Source organism: Acanthopagrus latus, chromosome 8 (genome assembly GCF_904848185.1).
Source record: "Acanthopagrus latus isolate v.2019 chromosome 8, fAcaLat1.1, whole genome shotgun sequence".
Lineage (NCBI taxonomy): Eukaryota > Metazoa > Chordata > Actinopteri > Spariformes > Sparidae > Acanthopagrus > Acanthopagrus latus.
In genome coordinates, this window is record NC_051046.1 from 27,635,597 (window position 1) to 27,654,082 (window position 18,486).

Sequence of the window (18,486 nt, forward strand, 5' to 3'; positions counted from 1 at the left end):
TTCCCTAAGATAAGGTTTATGTCAGGGGGTTTAATCCTCTGATACAATATTTGGATCAAGGTAAGATGGCAGCATATTGCTGGGAATAAAAAAAAAAAAGTTCCCTTTTTTTGATACAGATCAGAAATGCCAGAATGAATGTTGTTCACTTATTTTTATTTATTTATATATTTTTTTCATCAAATGTATACTGATTAAGATCAGTTCACTAAATTTAGTTTATTTTGCAAAGTTATTGTATGGCTTATTGTGAATAGATAACATTGTACATTTAAAAACTTTGACTGTCATCTTACATATTAAGCTTATCAGCATTTCTAAATGCAAGCTACTCAAAGATATTTTAATATCAGTAGCAGAACTCTGGTATCACTCACTTATCAAAAAAATCAAACAGTGCCCACCATTACAACAGCAGCAGCAGCTACTTTAGAGGGGTACACACATAAGGATTTTATAAATCTTAAGAGATTTTTTATCTGTAGAGCTCCCACACATGAAGATTAAAATGTCAGCTTTGATCGTACTGTGTGTGGTGTGCTCCAATATTCTCAGCACAGGACACCACACACATAAAGATTATCTGTCTCACGGCCGATCTAGAATCTAGTCCTCCGAGCCAGAAATATCGCGAGATCAAACGTGATCTACAGTAACCAATGGCAACAACCCCAGCGTCACCGGGCTCTTCATGAACGGAAAAGAGCATAGACTGTATATAAAAAGAGTAAATAAACGTTTTAAAAAATGAAAGACATGCAAGATGTTTTCCACGGTCAGAAAGGGGTCAAATCGCAGCTAAATCAGACCGATTATTGTTATGTGTGTACCCCGCTTTAGACTCTCAGTAAATACGTTTTAGAACAGCTCATTTCTGAAAACCGCTCCAAAAACTGATTTAAAGGGAAGAAAAGCAGCACACACATTTGAGAATCTGGATCATGTTTTAATCCACACTGGCTGGCTTTATGGGTGACAATGTCCGTCTCTTGGTCCACCACTTTGGTTTCACACTGAAATATCTCAATAAACCTTTGGAAGGATCTGCCTGACATTTCATACAAACTTCATTGTCCTGTCTACTGACTTTGGTGATCCACTCCAGATGAAATGTAATAACATTATATTTACTGCCACTGTGAGCCCAAACTTTTGATATGTCCAGTACTTTGGTTAATGATCAAGTTCATGCTAATGAATGACATTCAAATCAGCCTCAGCTGTTGGTGTGGTCTGTTAGAAGTTAGCTCAAAGCACCTCTGTATGCAGGTGCTGCTTCACTTAGCTTTTAATGTGACTGTAGACACATAACAAAAATCTTCACCATTATGGTTGATGAAGGTCATCCAGGTCATGGTTATACTAAGTTGCCTACATAGCACTTAATATCTTTTTCCATCTTATCTGTTCTTTTATGGTTTGTTTAAACTATTCCGTGTGAATGTGGATAAAAAAAGTTTAGTTTTATGTGTCTGTTACATTTTAGAGTTCTAAATATTGCACCAACCGGCACAGAACACGCAGCACAACACCCTTGCTTTTTCTGCTGTGATGCAAATACACCTTTAGTCTTCACAATTTACAATGAATACCACATATCAAAGCAGCTAACATTGAAAATGAGTATAGTGGCGCCGTGCTAGCAGTATAGCAGCGCAGTGCCACCATTGCATCGTCTGGGGAGAACCCTACATATGGTGTTGCTCTTGTCCAGGTCCTTTTTCGCTTTACCTTATTAGAAGCCAAAATGCTTGTTAAAGCGGAGGCTGCCAGTTGAATGGTGCGCTCAGACATCTCATGGGTTTTTTTTTTTTTTGTTATGCGCATGCCATCGACTGTCCAGGTGCTGCACTTCCACAATTACGAGTTCCGCCTCTTGCGTTCCGCCAACATTTCATTGTCAGTAACATTTAGAACACTGATTTTTTACTTTTGTAAATCGATTCAGAATCATCCATGTCTGCATCACAATGCATCTAAGAATCCATTATTTCTCCAACCCCTAATAGTTTGCTTTAGTTTCTTCTCACTACCTCTATTTTTTATGTATTTATAAAAATTGTATATAGTGTAGCATAAATGGTCTAAAACTTGCATTTTATTATACAGCCTTCAGTTTTACAATATAAATAAATGAATCTTGTTTTTTGAAATGGCTCCCAAAATATTTAACCAAAAAAATGTAATCTACTATGTCATATGTTACAATCCTTAGAGATCCCAGTCTTCCTTATAAAGGTCTCAGGAATACTGGACTTGTGACACAAGCACAGTTCATTTAATGTCTTTACATATGTTTTGCAACAGCTTTTAAAGGCAAACCACCTGATTTGTGGTGTCAGCATTGGTGAAACATGTTTAAATGTCCAGTGTGTAGGAGCCAGTGTTTGGTTTGTCCCTTTTTGGCTCTGGTAAAAATATGGTGGTGCAACATGGTGGACTTACTGCTCTGTAGATAAATAAGGCTCATTGTAAGGTTACAAAAACACAATTATTTGGTGCAGGTGATTATAAGCTCATTAAATAATTATTATGAATATTCAATTTCTTAATTCACCACAATTCTCACACACAGCACCTTTTTAAATTTCAAACAGTATAGAGCAGTATGAAAATTATTTTTATGTGATATCTCTGTTTCCTGTTGTGTGCTTATTTTTTCGTTAAATCTCTAACCTAGTTTATAGGCATATCAGGGCGTTGATTCACTAGTCAGGGTCTGTGAATTAAGCAGCCAGTGAAGTGCTGGATGAGCTTAAATCTCTTTCAGTCCAGTTGTAGTTGTCTGTATACTAAATCAGAATCTGTTTATCTGTTTATTTATCTTCCTCACTGATCCGCATGTGTGTGTGTGTGACTGAGATTGTAAGACTGTTTGCCTGTCTGTCCTGCATGCTACCCTGTAGTTGTTGTTGTACTCCGCTGTGTGTGTGTGTGTGTGTGTGTGTGTGTGTGTGTGTGTGTGTGTGTGTGCGTGTGCGTGTGCATGTGTGTGTGTGTGTTTGTCCAGATAAGATGGTCTGACAGGCTTAGGATTGACCGCCTTGCCTACTGACCTTGCAGAAAGGAGTGAGTGAAGGAAGGCTTTGGTCTAGTTAATCTGCTGGCTTAACCAGATGCATTAATACACACACCAAGCACATGTACTCACTAACTTTCTTTCTGTCACACACACACGCTCACACACACTGTTTTAATGTATCGACCCAGGTGTATGAAACGTACCTCACTCATTTTTCTTTTCATCTCTTAGTGACGGTTCTACACAACTCACTTGATCATAAAGGCTTAGAATGAAGGATTTCAACTTCACCCAGCTACTGTCACTGGTCACTGTTTCACGATTCAGTGTAATCTGTAACAGAAAAGAACAAACTGTGGGTGTTAACCTGACAAAGAATCTGTTGAAGCTCTGGGACACACCAGCCACAGTCTGAACGTGCTGGCATGTGGCAATTGGTGGCTAAGTGCAATTCCTCATCTCGAATTTCAGTTCTCTCGAACTGCACGCACATCTTCAAGCTTTCCTTGTGTTGCCGGACATTACTGTAATTGCCACTTGATCCATGATGCTTAAACATAATGGATTGTGGTTTTCATGCAGCTGCAGAAATATGTGATTTTGTCAGGACAATTCTTGAAAACCTTCTGGGGGTCTGTGTTTTGGCAGGAATTGTTTAAAAGTTGAAACATGGAAATAGTTGATTCAAACATGTGAAACTAGAATGGTACTCAGTAGTGCCAATTGGCCAGTGCCCAAAAGTCCCCTTTTGTACTTCCTCATATATATGATACATGCATGCATGAATGCATGCAAAAAAACCGCCATGTCTCATGATGTTAAAAAAAGTGAGAAAAAATCCTGGATACCTTTCTTTTTCTGGATCTGCACCAAATGTTATTGGGGTATATTCTGCACTGAGACCGTGACTTTGTCCAAGTTTCGGGGAAATCTGTGTAATCCTGCTGACAAACAAACCACCAACCCTCACCCATAGCCACAGTTGGTACAGTTGGTATGAGCAGATTGAACAATGACACTTGATTCAACACTCTCATAAGATTGAACAGATTTACCCCTTTCAAACATTTTTTCACATAGCAAAATTTAACGTAATGAAAGGGAATTGATGAGTGAGTTGACACGAAGTTGCATGGACATCTTGATTATGCCTGTATTTCTAATGATCTTCTCCCTACAACAGCAGTAGTATTTACATTTTTAATAGTAGCGATCGGGATGTCTCTTTGTTTACAAAAGACTCAAAACATCTGCCCTATTAAAGTTTTTTAAAAATGTAAGTTTATTAAAGGTTAATTCTTTACTTCATTTGGAAGCATGTAACATTTTGAGCCTAAATTGGCTCTTTGTCAGGTACAGAGGAGCATTTTGACTTGTTGTTACAGGAAAGACACAGGTGCACTTGGTAACATTAATACTGGCTGCATTCCATTCGGTTATGTCACCACCAGTGCTGCGGTATTGAGTTCACTGGCTCACTTGTATGGTTTCCTGGATGGAATGGAACAGAGCCATCGTTCATGTTATTAGTTCCACCTTTGTTATCCTTCCATGACAAGTCACCATGTCTGCTGGGAATAAGGCCTACTAAAGAAGCAGTGTTACAAACAAGACTGAAGGATCATTTGTTCTATTCAGATGAGCTTTCTGACAGCTGATCAGATATCTGAAATATTTCTTAGCTAAAATGGCAAAATGTGTGCAAGTTACCTAAACTATTTTCCTTGAATAGCTTTCAGTAGAACACAGTCTAATACATTGTTATCTAGGCCTAAAAAAAAATATTTTGAGTTGACCCAGAAATCTCTTTTCAATGAATAACTGTAATTCCTTGAGAGGACTTGCCTAGGGGAAGGTTTAATATCTTGCAGTCTCATGCATGAGTGATGGTAACGCCAGTGAAATACAGAGTGTGATATTGACAGGTACTTTAGTACAGCACTGGCAGTGAGGTGGGCATTGTAATCTTGTGAAGAAAGAGCTGAGCCTAAATGGCAACACACACTGCAGTGTCTGATGGCATCTGAGTCATCGTAATTCGCCACTCCCTGTTTCATCACCTGTAAACTTTCACTATTTGTTTTGCATTTGCTCCTGGGCAAATGACTGGATGGTTGAATTTCCTATTATACTGTTACCTCGTACAGGTGTTGTTTTTATTGTTTCGACACCCTGTTTAATGTGTTATGGGGTTCACACAGCTGTGCTTTATGGCTTTTAAAAAGCAGGTTATTCTTACAAGCTATGCACAGTTTCACATTATGCCATACTCTAGTGTCAAATCCAAGAATAACAAGTTGATGCTTGTGTCCTGTTGCAACAAGATGTTCCCATGGCACCTTATAGATAGTCTTGCTTAGCCAGATTTATCTCCTCACTAGATTTTGGCGCTGTGTCAGTGCTGGAAAAAGGTCTGGCTAAACTCCTTATCATTAACTACTGTAGTTGAAGCCAATCACAATTACCTTAGGAGTAGAATTCAGACTGAAATAGTTTCATATCCACAGCCTATGTCCTGTGAGTCAGATGATGGCATGAAATCAGTTGTCTTTGAAGTAGTCTAAGACTCACAGCTTTCCCACTTTTGCACCTAGACATCATGCAACAATTATTCCCTAATTTTAGACCTTCTTCATAGGTTTCATCATCAGATACATCTTCAATTAGCCATAAACCTTGGACCTTGGGTCTGTCTAGGACACATGTCTTTTTCCACGTACAGCTGCCGGCCTGGCTTTACTATGTTCAACGCTGCACGGCATCCCGGCACTGCAGGGATTTGCATTTCCACTACAATTGCGCTACCTGCTTGAAGGTGTCTCTTAGATTAATGACGCACTTGTCTTGATTCCCACTGCACTATGACAGAATCACCGCTAGTAAAATGTCTTAGCTAATTCGGTTACAAACATGTTTGACTGTGCTTTGTTCAACTCCACCTTCAAAACTGGTGAACAGTTAACCAGTGTGGGTCAGTTTGACTAGCTGTAGCCAAAAGTACTATTAGATGAATGGCCATGGACTGAGAAAAGTCTCTACACTCTATATATACATCATGATATCCAGAAAAGCCCCTTTCCGGACTAAACAGGCCTGCTGAAAGTTATAGAGTGATGTCTGTAGTTCTGTATTCTCCTGTCTGATCTCCGTCCTAGATATGTGGTCAGTGTGTATTAAGTCATCCATGTTACAGCATGGCAGGCCGCGTCATCATTGCTGGACAGCTTCCTGTTTACAAACATACTTCACAAAGACTCCTCATCACCTCAGGGCACAACGCTCAGCACGGGCAACTGTGCCACAGTGTATGTGCATGTGTTGATGGGGTCGTGCACATGCGCATGTTCATGCATGCTCAGTCAAACCGCTGCAGGCAGGTCTCTCTTTTTCTCCTTCCTCAGTCTTTCTTTTTGCTTTGCTCCACTTCTCTGTGTCTCTATTTTGAGATGCACATGTCTGCCATGACCCAGCACGTGCCGATTCTGTCAGATTTAGTCTCCGGCTCAGCGGATCACAGCAGAACACTCACTATCTAATTTTAAAAAACCCGGAGAAAGTGGGCTGTGTCCCTCCAAGGTTCTTGTAACCAGCGCATGTGGACCGACGCTTTCAGGCAGAGTGCTGACACAGTTTGGGTAGGATTCTGACTCTTCCATAGACTCTGCTGGCCTTGCAGATCCTTATCTTTTGCCATAACATTGACCTTTGGCCCCTGTTTTAGCAAGTCCCATTAAGCCTCAACAATGGAGAATTATCTTTTCCAAGAGTCTGGTGTTATTTTGTGGAGCAAACACAACTTCTCTCACCGCCTGTCTGTGACTCTGCTGTTCTCTCCTTCATGCCTGTATGTTCCCCAGATGTCTCATTTCACACTTTCTGGTTCAGGTCTCACACATGTCTGTTAGTGTGTGTGTGTGTGTGTGTTTGTGTGTGTGTGTGTGTGTGTGTGTTTGTGTGCATGTGAGTGTGAGTCTTGGGTGCTAGTTAGTAGGCCTGTCAGGATGTGAGGGGGCCAGCTGCTGCCTGAGGGCTGAGAGAGAGGGGGAGACAGAATGGGAGAAAAAGAGGGAGGAATGTCAGGAATCCCATGGGAAGCCCACTGTGGTCATTTGTGTGTTTGTTTTTCTGGCTCTCACAGTCCAGCTTGCCATAGCTCTTTCAACATGTTCATATTTAATATGCAGGGTTTTCATTCCGAATAACGATGAAATGTGCTACCGTTAAACAATTAGTAAGCATCAATAAGCCAGTCAGATTGCTGGTGTTTCAGTTGGACTATCCATTTACTCCATCTATTCTCTGAGGCCAAGAACTCTAATCTAAGACATACAAAATACAGAGACCCAGCTTTTTACAGCAATAGCAGACACTGTAAAGTATCATCAAATAACTTGAGTCCATCAGACGAATGATTATCTTTATCCTCAGTTTGTGTTTCAGTTAGTATAGGTAGTCATTACTTATAAAAATAAGATATCCTGTGATCTGGTGAAAAGCTTTTTAGTTTTGAATTGGGGATTTATTCATATATCTGATTTGTGCAGTAAACTGGTTAAGGATATATGTTGGTGCTCAGTTTTTCACCTGACTTAGCTAATCCAAGTTAAAACAGTCTAAAACAAAGGTCTTTCTAAATAAAGTTATAAGCTGCATCCTGAATTTAGAGGAATGTAATGGCTTAAACAAATATTTGATGATTAATCATTTTGTCACAATATTGACAGTCAGAAGCCCATCTTGTGTTCCTGACCCATCAGTAAAGCCTGGACCCTGGCTCTTCTTCCCAGGAGATGCTGTTTTCCAAAGGGAAGCTCACCAAAGACTCAGTAGAGAGGGCTGACTGGCCTGTGGTGACTTTTCCACATTTAAATTTGGTGATTTTTGCTCAATCACATCACATAATCGTCATCAGTAAACAGGTGGAGCAGCCTGGTATGGATGCTGTTTTCCAGGCAAGAGTATGACCAACAGTCAGTAGGACAGACAGGCTAATGTGCATATAATTTTGGCATTTTTTTCCTCTTATGAGTTGCCAAACACAATACCTGGTGTGACATCTCAGATGTTTGCTCTTGTAACATTGCTTTGCCAGTTGAAGTGTTTTACAACGGCATCAAAATGTCACACTAGGGCAATATGGCTTTAAAATAACATCATGATATTTTTAAGCCATATCGCAATAATCAATATATATCGGAGCGCTTATCCATGACAACCACCCCTGTATGATCAATACTGCCCCTTATGGTTTTCTATCCGTTTTATATTTAACATTGTGACATTAGAGCAGGGAGAATGTGGGTGTATGACATGATCTATAGGAGAGAAAAAAATGGTGAATACCACCTTGGCCAGGAAAATTATAAAGGGCACCAGCACCAGATTTCCGAAGCAAAAAAAGGAGGGGAGCACAGAAAAGAAGCTAGGCACTGTGCCTTTTCTCTGGGCAGCAACCTTCTGCCACAGACGCTCACTCCTCATTGGGAACAATTGGAAAAAGACGCTGGCAATCTGAACAACACTCGGACACAGGCCCTGGTGAGTCGGAACAGGCTGGTAAGTTTTGAAAGTGACATCACATCACTGCAATGGAGCCTTTAAAACCAGGAAAAGACAAACACAACTAAGATGATATATAGTTGCATATTACGATATATGATAACGTCCCAGTTACACTTTCACAGATTTTGTTTCACCTCTATTACAGATCTGTTACTTCCTTTGGGCAGAGAAACAAAACCGGATAACAGCACAATATTCCTGCCTTGAAAAGCCAGCGTTGAAGAGGCTAGAGAGTGAGGAGGGAAGTTGGAGAATGGGACTAAACATTTATTGAAATCCACACAGAATGAGAAAATGATGTCTCTGACTGAATGACTTTTCAGTCTTAGATGTGACTTGATTTATTTTCAGGTTTGGGGTTTCATTTCTTTGCTTTTCAGATGCATTTTTAACATACCTGAATTTAACCATGATTATAACTCTACAACGTCAAATGTAAGTTTAGCACTACAGTTCGTCACACATTTTATTGAGTACCCACTAGATTTTCCTGGGACTCACTTAAATGACTACCTGTGGTTACCTGGGAATTCCCTGCATGGAAAAGACTACCCTATGTATGGGATGATGATTGCCATACTAAGAATATAAGTGCTGAGATACAAAACAGACAGTAAGAATGGAGAGGAGAAATGGGACAAAATGGAGTGTGGCTGGAGGCTAAGTGACACAGTGCTTTAGAGAGATGGACTGACGGCTCACTGTTGGAGAGGAAGAGAAGCAGCAGGGATGAGCTGGAAGGGTTAGCCATCCATCACTGACGTTCAGGTCATTAGTCTATTTATGGAGAGCTGGCACTACGCTTCCACTTGTCATGTGGAACCAATATTTAATTAAAGCTGAATGAGGGAGGCTAATTGGGACGGACCTGCCCTCAGGGGGTTTAGGCTACTGCAGTGACTGAGCATAGCATACGTCACTCTATATGCCTCTCTGTCAGATAAACAAAGCTGTTATCTTAACTCCAAATTCTCCACTGTTCAGCCAACATTAACAAACCTTTATAGTTTCACGTACAAATGTTAAAATTTAGAATTGGTATACCTGTTGCTCCTACAAATGGACATCAAAATGCTGCTTACTAACAATGTTCCCCATTGAAAAGTGCATCCTGGCCTAATTTAAGTTAATACATGTTCTACCAGTAATAAACCTGGGTCGGCAAGCAAACAGTAAGTTGTGATATTTTGGAGATGGTGTGGCAAGTGTAATAGCAAAGTGCCATTAAACAGTGGCTCAAAATAAAATCTATCTGTAACTTTGATCCAGATATAGTGATCGATTGGTCGTAAAAGAGCATGAGACCCCTTTTAAATTCAATCAAGCCTGATCCGAAAGAAACTCGATAGCTGTATATCACTAACTTTAAAACCACCTGTAATTGCTGAATCACCAGATCAAGGATCAGCACCTATAGTTAATGGAAATACATTCTGGACTGAGAATCATCCTCCATTCAAATTTTGTGGAAATACATTCATTATTTATTTTTGTAATTCTGCTGAAAAACCAACTAACCAACAAATGGACATGAAGAAAATGACCTCCTTGGAGGAGGTAATAAAACTCTGGATAGGTGACTGGGTAAAAAGAGAGGCTGCCTAACTACTCCTCACTGCTGTGTTTGTGACAAACATTGCAGTGTTTGTAAAACCGTTCAGTTGAGATGGCCAACATACTGTTTGTTGAGGATTCACTGAGATGTTTGGTCAGCTGGACGTTTGGATGAGCTTTGGCCAGTTTTTGATCAGGACTTGTGGTTGAAGTGTTTAGATTATTTAAGACCACTGTCTGGATTTCTGGGATGATCTCAGTACCACATCTGTTTCACAGACGAGACCGGGCAAGTCTGGTTCAGCAAAACCAGGAGAGAGCCTGTCGAGAACAGAAACCGAAACCTTTGACTTGTGGTTTTCTGTCCGGATGTGACACTGGGACCCTGCTTTTACACAGGTGAAGAATTTTGGGGAGATTTACACAGAAGATGAACAGGCATGTCAGGAAGATAAAGAGCAACATTGTTAGGATTTAGGGCAGCCTTTCCTAGAACAGGTGGTGTGACATTGAAAAAAATAATTAGTTGTGTAATCAGTCAAAACAAATGATAGCCGAAAGTAAATAGGTTAGTCAGTATTGTTGATCTTAAGTAAAATAATTGATAATGCAAAAATTGATGGGAAAATAATATTTTCCTATAAATTTTCCTTAAGGCTTAGTCTGTACTTTGTACAAAACACTCTTAGTTGTTGCCAAAAGCTCATAAAGCACTTCTTCTGAATGTATTTCGTTCCCATAAGAAAATCGATTCCTATCTCTGACAATTCAGAATCCATAAATGTCCAACATTTATGAATGGAGTTTTGAGAAAATAATGTTGAGAGAAGGGGAAAAAAATGAAATTAACTGCGAGGAGTGTGCAGCACCCAGACAGTTTACAGCACGAACTTGCTAGAGATATGTTGAGGTCATCTTCAAGTAAAGCAGCAGTTGCAAGCATTTCTTTTATTTGATGACTGGATGATTACCTTTTGCTAGATGAACATCATGCAGTCCACATATTTGTGATTACTTTTATGCCGTTCCCCCTTTTACAATATAAACGTTAAGGGAGAGGAGCAGCAGTCAGCAGTAACAAACAAGATCTTCTGACTACTGCGAACAGGCTAACAAACACACACCAAATCATTCAACACAATAAACTCTGTGATGAAGAAACTATCTTGCTTCTGCTCTCAGGACTGTTGATTGGTGAAGAGCGCAGCAGAGAGGTTGTTCCCCCTGATGTACTTCCAACAATAACACAGCAGAGCACAAGTAGCTGGCATAGTCGCCCCAAAAAGGAGCAAATCTGAAGTGTAACCCCCATTAATATTGAAAGAAAGAAGGCGATGGGTACATAACCGAATACAATGTTAAACTATGTGATTGGCGGAAATTAACTATGTCTGTAATAAAAACCAGCTAAGCATGGCATGGCATTAAACACAGCTGTTGTTGCACAAGAGTTTAGGACCCTTCAACTTGATTCCTGTGGGTTTTATGTCATGAAAGCTGTCTATAGGACTCCAGGTACAGAAGCCTTTATGCATGACTGCTGATATTTCAGCTGGCCACATTTGAAATGTAAAGTGGTTTTCCAGTCACGCCAGTTAATCCATCATTTGATGAAATGTTCAATTTCATGGTTAACTAAAACTGATGTTCCAGCTGCAGCCTTCATCTGAGTGCAACATTTGTCAGGTTAAACTTTTCACTTAATGTCCTGCTGTTTGTTTGGTTGAGTTTGTAACAGTGGTGACACAACAGGTGTACTGAAAGACAAACATACACAAACACACATAGCCCCTCCCCTCTGTGTTTAGATAACCTTCCTCCTTTGCAGGACTGGAAGCAATTTACCCAGCACTGAGGAGGAGGGCTTCATACATCTGCGCTATCTCGTCATGAAACAGCCTTTGTGTATTCATGTGTGTGCATGTTCTTGACCTCTGCCTCTGAACAGTCCATCAAACGGGTGAGTCGTCCAGAGTCTGGCTTTGGAAGCTGAGGAGACACTGGGACAGTTTGTGGTCATAACTCAGACATGAACAGAAGATCATCCATTACTGAGCAAACACACAGGGGGCAGAATGAGGGGTTAAGAAAGGGCAAAGACTGGAATCCACCAGGGGTTCACTTCACGTCGACATGGACTGATGCAGTACACAGATGTCCTGTAGAAAGTATAAATTAAAGCATTCTCTCTGCGATGTTCACCTTCAGCAGGTGGCTGTTTTTTATAGGGGATAAAAAGAGAATGAATATTGTATCCATTGATTAAACATAATGTAGAGACTAGGTAAAATCAATAGAAATGATCCTATGGCAATCATAATCACATCCTTTCTCTGCAGTACTCTGCCTACACTGTAGACAATTCACTGCATACAAAAGTGAAAATTAGGCCCAATCCCTGTACACCCCTTGCCCCTACCAGTTAGTGCTACACCTCTGTGTTGTGTTTCCATGCCTAGGGTTTGAGTGCCTACGTTGTTGTTGGATAGGGTGTAGAGTGAGAAGTGTGAACTCTGTTGTTTCAATGTATAATAATAATTGATGATGATGATGATGATGATGATGATGATCATCATCATCATCATCATCATTTGTAAAGCACCTTTCAAAACCAGAGTTACAAGGTGCTTCACAGGCAGACTTTAAAATATATGGGATAAACAGGCAGATAAAATACAGGTATGTTAAGATGTTAAAATAACCACAATAAGAACAAGTTTAAAAACAAGTCAAATGAAAAGAATTTAAAAAGCACACCAGTTAGGAGAAGGCCCTAAAATAAAACAAAGTTTTAAGTGATGATTTAAAGGTTGAGACAGACTTGGCTAATCTGACGTCCTCTGGCGGTGATTTCCAAAGTTTAGGGCCCCGAAGATCAAAAGCCTGATCATCCTTCATAACAAGGCGTGATTCTGGAACAGGCAGAAGGTTCCTGTCAGAGGATCTCAAACGGTGATCGGGCATATACAGAGTTGAAACATCACATATGTAGAGTGGTGTCTGACCATGTAGGGCTTTAGAAACAAGCAATAAAATATTTTCTTGAAATCAATTGCCAAACCAACTGGTAACCAGTGTGGGTCAGCAAGAATTTGGGCCACTTCTGCTAGAGCAGGTTGAAATCCAAGCAGCAGCATTTTGAATTAACTTAAGCCTATGAAAGTTTGCCTTACTGAAAACAGAGTACAGTACATTACACTAGTCAAGACTTGAGGTCATGAATGCATGACTAACTTTTTTCTAAATATGAAAAAGTGTGAAAGGGTGTAACCTCAGAGATCAGTCTAAGATGATAGCTGACTAACCAGATGAATGTTTAGCTGATTATCTGATCATGCAGTTAAGTAAGTAGATCACAAATACCAAGGGACCCAAAATGGAAGCCTGAGGACCCCAGGTGTGGCAGGGTCGGCTGAGGAATAGGCCTTACCAGTTTTGACCAAAAATATATATTTTTGTTAAGTAACATGTAAACTAGACTAATGCCAAGTTGCAGATACCAACAAAAGACTTGATTGAAATATTGTGGTTGACGGGAGAGAGCAGTCTGAAAAAGAATGCAAAATCAACTACATTCATATTAACCCCGCCACCCCGACTTGTCAGTCTGGGTTGGTGGAGGAGGGAGAACCCAGAGGGACAGGCCTCAACCAAAGGAACACAGTCACCAGGAGTGAGCCAAGCCAAAAAGTTCTTGGTCATTATAAATTCCTGACTGTGAGTGAGTGGACATTGATTAGACAAAAATTGAGGGCAGGGTAATTGTGGGGGGGTTCATTGTGGTAGTCCTGATTGTAATAACAGTTCTACCGAGGGGACAGGAGAGATCTTGGAGTATTACATTGGCTCATAGTAATTCTGAAAAGAATGATAGAGACTAGGCTGGGTGACAAACAGCTGCTGCCAGCACGAGCCACATCATCAGAAGCTTTAGAAGAGTTAAAATGTGAGTAGTGGTCCTGCTAGGTAACAAGTCAAAAAATATTAAAAGCAATGTAATGTACAAAATTAGAGATTAGCTTGTTCCCTTGTTATTGGGACTCAGGTGCTGCTGAAGAAGGTGGTTTCCTTGAGGTTGCCTGCATACTGTTGGTCTCAGTGCAGACCTATGAGGGTGTTGGTTTTGGGGGTGTCTCTTCCAGAGAAGAGAAGAAGTCAGAGGGATAGCAAGGAGGATCGGTAGAGAGGAAGGGGAGTGTTTTCCGCCCATTAAAGACAGTCGCCCAGGAAGGAAAAAGATCTGGGATCAGGCTGGGTTCACTGCTGGGAGGCACGCCTTTTTTCAACCACAGGAGGCCAGCAGGCTCATAAAAAAATCACCTCTAGTTTTGTCTCGGTGGCTAACGTTACATTGTTATAACTGATTTGTACATGACAGTTTCACATTACAGTGTTGCATTCCCAATTCAGTGTCATATGACACCTGCAAATTAACTAAAGTCAAGCAGCAGTGTAGCAGAAAGATAACTTGCTAACTGTTTTCATAATGAATACATTTTTTGGACTGTTAAGGTATTCAGAAGACTCAATTTGGAAAAAGTCACTTTTGATTCTTGGACGTGTTACCGGATTCAAAGCAAGTGAGGCTGATTCGCAAGGTACTCTGGCTTGGCTGGTCCCCTCACTAGTGGTGGTGATATACTTAACAACCTCTGTATGACATTAGACAACGAGTCGAACCTGACGGGCCTCTTAAAATATGTCTTCTGATAAATGGAGCAAGAAATGGATGGCGACATGGTCTTTTGCAATACCTTTTTGGTTTCTAGCCACACCCAGGACACACATTTCTGCTAAAAAAGACACGAAGAAGTGCATTCTGCCTAATACACTGTACCCCCCTCACGTTACAGAGTATACACCCTGGGGTTTGGTCACAAATTACTGGGCTAGTGGCAGCTATAGAATTCCAAAGCCTGAAAACCAAAAGCAGTGGGAGTCAGTCAGAGGTCCCGCTAGGACAAGCAGCCCTCCTTCTCTCTAACCTTATGCTCCTCCAACCCTTTTCAAGAGACACGAGCCAGATGCTTGGCCATTTATCACAGTATTGTGTGTGTGAGAGAGCGTATGCAATGTGTATGTGTGGACTGGCTGTGCTCTTTGTCAAGTAAATGTTAACTCTGCGTGTTTGTGCGACTGCTGCCCCTTACATCAGAGCAGGAGCAGAGAATGGAAAGTTGGCACAGTAAGGACAGAAACAGGACAATTGGTATGGTCGGGAGGCGTTTGGTGAAAGGAACAGAGGAAGAGTGGGTGAATGGGGATGGTGAGGGTAAAAGTGAGCGGGAGGTGAAGAGGAAATGTTTTATCCCTCCTATCTGAAAGCTTTTCTTGCTGGCAGACACGCTTGTGACCTTTTCCCTCGCAGACAATGAATCTACTTTATTTCTCTGCTCCAGCCCCGTCCCTCCAGGCTGTGTGTGTTTTGTATGTGTGTTTTGTGTGTGGATTGTAATGCATGTGTGTCTGCTTGTAGTTAACGTGTGGCCAGCAAGAGACGGCTAGAGACAGCATAAAACTTATAATTTTAATTATTTATATCTTAAATTGAAATTAATGTGCGTGTCCGCAGGTGAATCTGGTCTTGGGAAATCGACACTCATCAACTCCCTTTTCCTGACTGACTTGTACTCCAAGGATTACCCCGGGCCCTCCCAGCGCATCAAGAAGACTGTGCAGGTGAATACAGATTAATCTGGTATCACATCTAACATTAACAAGTTTAGTTCTTGTACCCAATGAAAATATGAGTTGTGGGGTGTCAAATGTTCAAATATTATACAAGGAATTGCCGGACTGTTATCTTCCCCCACCCCTTCCAAATAAACACTTGAAAACGACTGTAACAATAGGATGTAGGAACTCATCCATAGCACACACAGATTGAGTGGCTAAGTAGTTGATGATGATCTGATGACCTCACAGCGATTTAAGTGGGTCTCGTTTTAGGTCTAGGTATCTATTTGTCAAAGCCAGATAAACAGTTATATCATTACAACCATCAGTGTGACACGCAGCTGCCTGGGTTCAAATAAATAATTCTTTGTTTTGTAAAGTGTTAATTGCTGCTGCTGCTGCTGCTGCTGCTGCTGCTGCTGCTGCTGCTGCTGCTTGTGTGTCAACTGAAAGTGACCACCAGACTACACAGTAGCTTCTTTATTAAGGCTGTGAGACTCCTCAAGTCATCCTCAGCCCTTATCCATGGAGAATGTTTTAACTTTTAAAAAGCTGATCTGATGGCAGATACAAGAATAACTGTACAGAAACAGCCCATTTTCATAATGATGGTCTGGTTTGCTCATGTAGGTCAATTGGAAGGCATTAGTGTTAGATTTATTACAATTGTTTCATAACTATTTAAAAGTCAATATCGTGAACGTGTTTTTCTTTTTTATGTCAATGGGTTTCTGTACAGTTGCTGGATAATGACATGATCAGATTATTGTCTCCCTCAGGGCCTTTTTGTGTCTGAGAAAGCAGCTTGTTTTCACAAGACTAGTGTTGTTATAGTCAATACTGAGATCTATAGACCAAGTTAGGACTAAATGTATATCGTTTCAGCAAAAAAATTAATAAATCCACTATAAGCTCCTGTCTCATTTCAGTAGTAGTAGTAGTAGTAGTAGTAGTAGTAGTAGTAGTAGTAGTAGTAGTAGTAGTAGTAGTAGTAGTAGTATGCATTACTAGACATTAAGTGTCAGAGTACAGATAGCAAAAGTCAGGTTTGAGGGGTGAAAAAGTCAAGGACAAGTTCTCTCAGACTCCATTCATCAGCCCTACCGACAGAGATTTTAGGGAATTTTGCCCCAGAAAACAGCCTCCCTCGCCGTGACTGACAGTCAGACAGCGTCTGCTGTTAACTGATGGCGGTTAAGAAATAACACAATTGAGAGCAAAAAAACATTCCAAACAGGATGTATGATTGTAAGCACAGTAAGCATGTACATGTTTAGATTAACCGGAGGGCACTGGGGGTAATGCGCTTGAAAAAAAACCAGACATCAACAACATGACGTGTATCGTCACACCTCTCTAGGATCCACAGTGTTGGATTGGTGTATGAAGTGACACACTGTTGCGGCTTTACGCCGGAGCTTCTTGGTTCTGTGTACACAAACAAATGCAGAGAATTGGCAGGCCTTTACTGCTGAGATAATACATAATCTCTTTGTGCAAAGGGCTTGAAATCACCTAATGGTGGCCTCTTGCCTGTTGGTCTATTTAGCGATTAAATACTGAAAACCTGGACACCAAAATTCTAGATTATGCTAGTTGCCTACTATCCTTAAAAGCTCCGTATAATGATCTGATAGCATTGACTACCAAAGTTGGCAATATCTTACTTGAATCTGACCTCACTGTTTTGAAGGTAATTTGACCAATTACCAAGTCACTTCCCAACCACATTGCTTGAACCAGTCCTAGCTGTCATGCTGCCACAAAGAGTAAAAGGCTAAAAATCATAGGGAAGAAGGAGTTTTGGTGCAATAGCTGGAGTATTCTGGGGAAGCAAGAAGGATGGAGAAAAGAAAGGGAGACAGAAGAATGGAAGAACTAAGAGGGGAAACAGCAAGGCCTGGTTTTATCCTTTTATGGTCATGACAAACTGAGGAGGCGGAGAAGGCTACATCTGGATCAGCAGTGGGGAGCAGAAGACCGAAGGGGTTGGAAAAAGGGAAGGAGGGAAAAGAAGAAGATGGTGAGGACAACTGCTATAAGGTAGAAGGGGAAGAGGTTGGGGACAGAGTAGCGAACTAGCCAGGAAGAAGGAGGATGCAGGGAGCAGGAGGGGAGGGACAGAAAAGCAGAGTAAAGGTGGAGGAATGTGACCAAGCAGGGTTAAACTAAAGATTGTCTCTGAGGACTGAGGCTGTGATGGGTGAGTAAGAGGTGACAGAGTAGAGACAAAGAAAAACAGGGAATTGGGTGAGAGTCCTTGTACGCCCCCTAGGGCCTGAGAGGGTCAGTAGAATGGCAAGAATGTTCCCAAGAAATGTAACACCCACCCATTGAGACACACACATACGCGCGCACACACACACACACACACACACACTCAGACTGCTAAAAAGCTAAACAACCGTCCTCTCTTCACTTGATTAATAAATTGTTTGCCGAGTCATGATAACTGCTCCCACACAGACACACAACAAATTGCAAATCATTTCGCAGCAGGATTTGGCTCCCACTAACACTGTACGCTGTCGTCTCTGCACATTAACACAAATATCCATCACCCACACATCCACAGCACACACACAACTGCCTTTTCCTAGAAGCCAGCTATTCATTTTACCGTCAGCTAGCCAGAAGTGCTTCTGTGTAGGTAGGGGAGTGAGTAAAACAAA

The 18,486-nt window shown here is 41.0% G+C and overlaps 1 protein-coding gene across 2 annotated transcripts in view; it reads left to right on the plus strand.

Moving 5' to 3' along the window:
* Positions 1-18,486, plus strand: part of LOC119024199 (septin-7-like) — a 55,460-nt gene that overhangs the window by 15,623 nt on the left and 21,351 nt on the right. For both annotated transcript variants that reach the window (XM_037106728.1, XM_037106727.1), the window contains exon 3: positions 15,711-15,817. In XM_037106728.1, the coding sequence (XP_036962623.1) occupies positions 15,711-15,817 (107 nt within the window). The remainder of the gene's footprint in view (positions 1-15,710; positions 15,818-18,486) is intronic.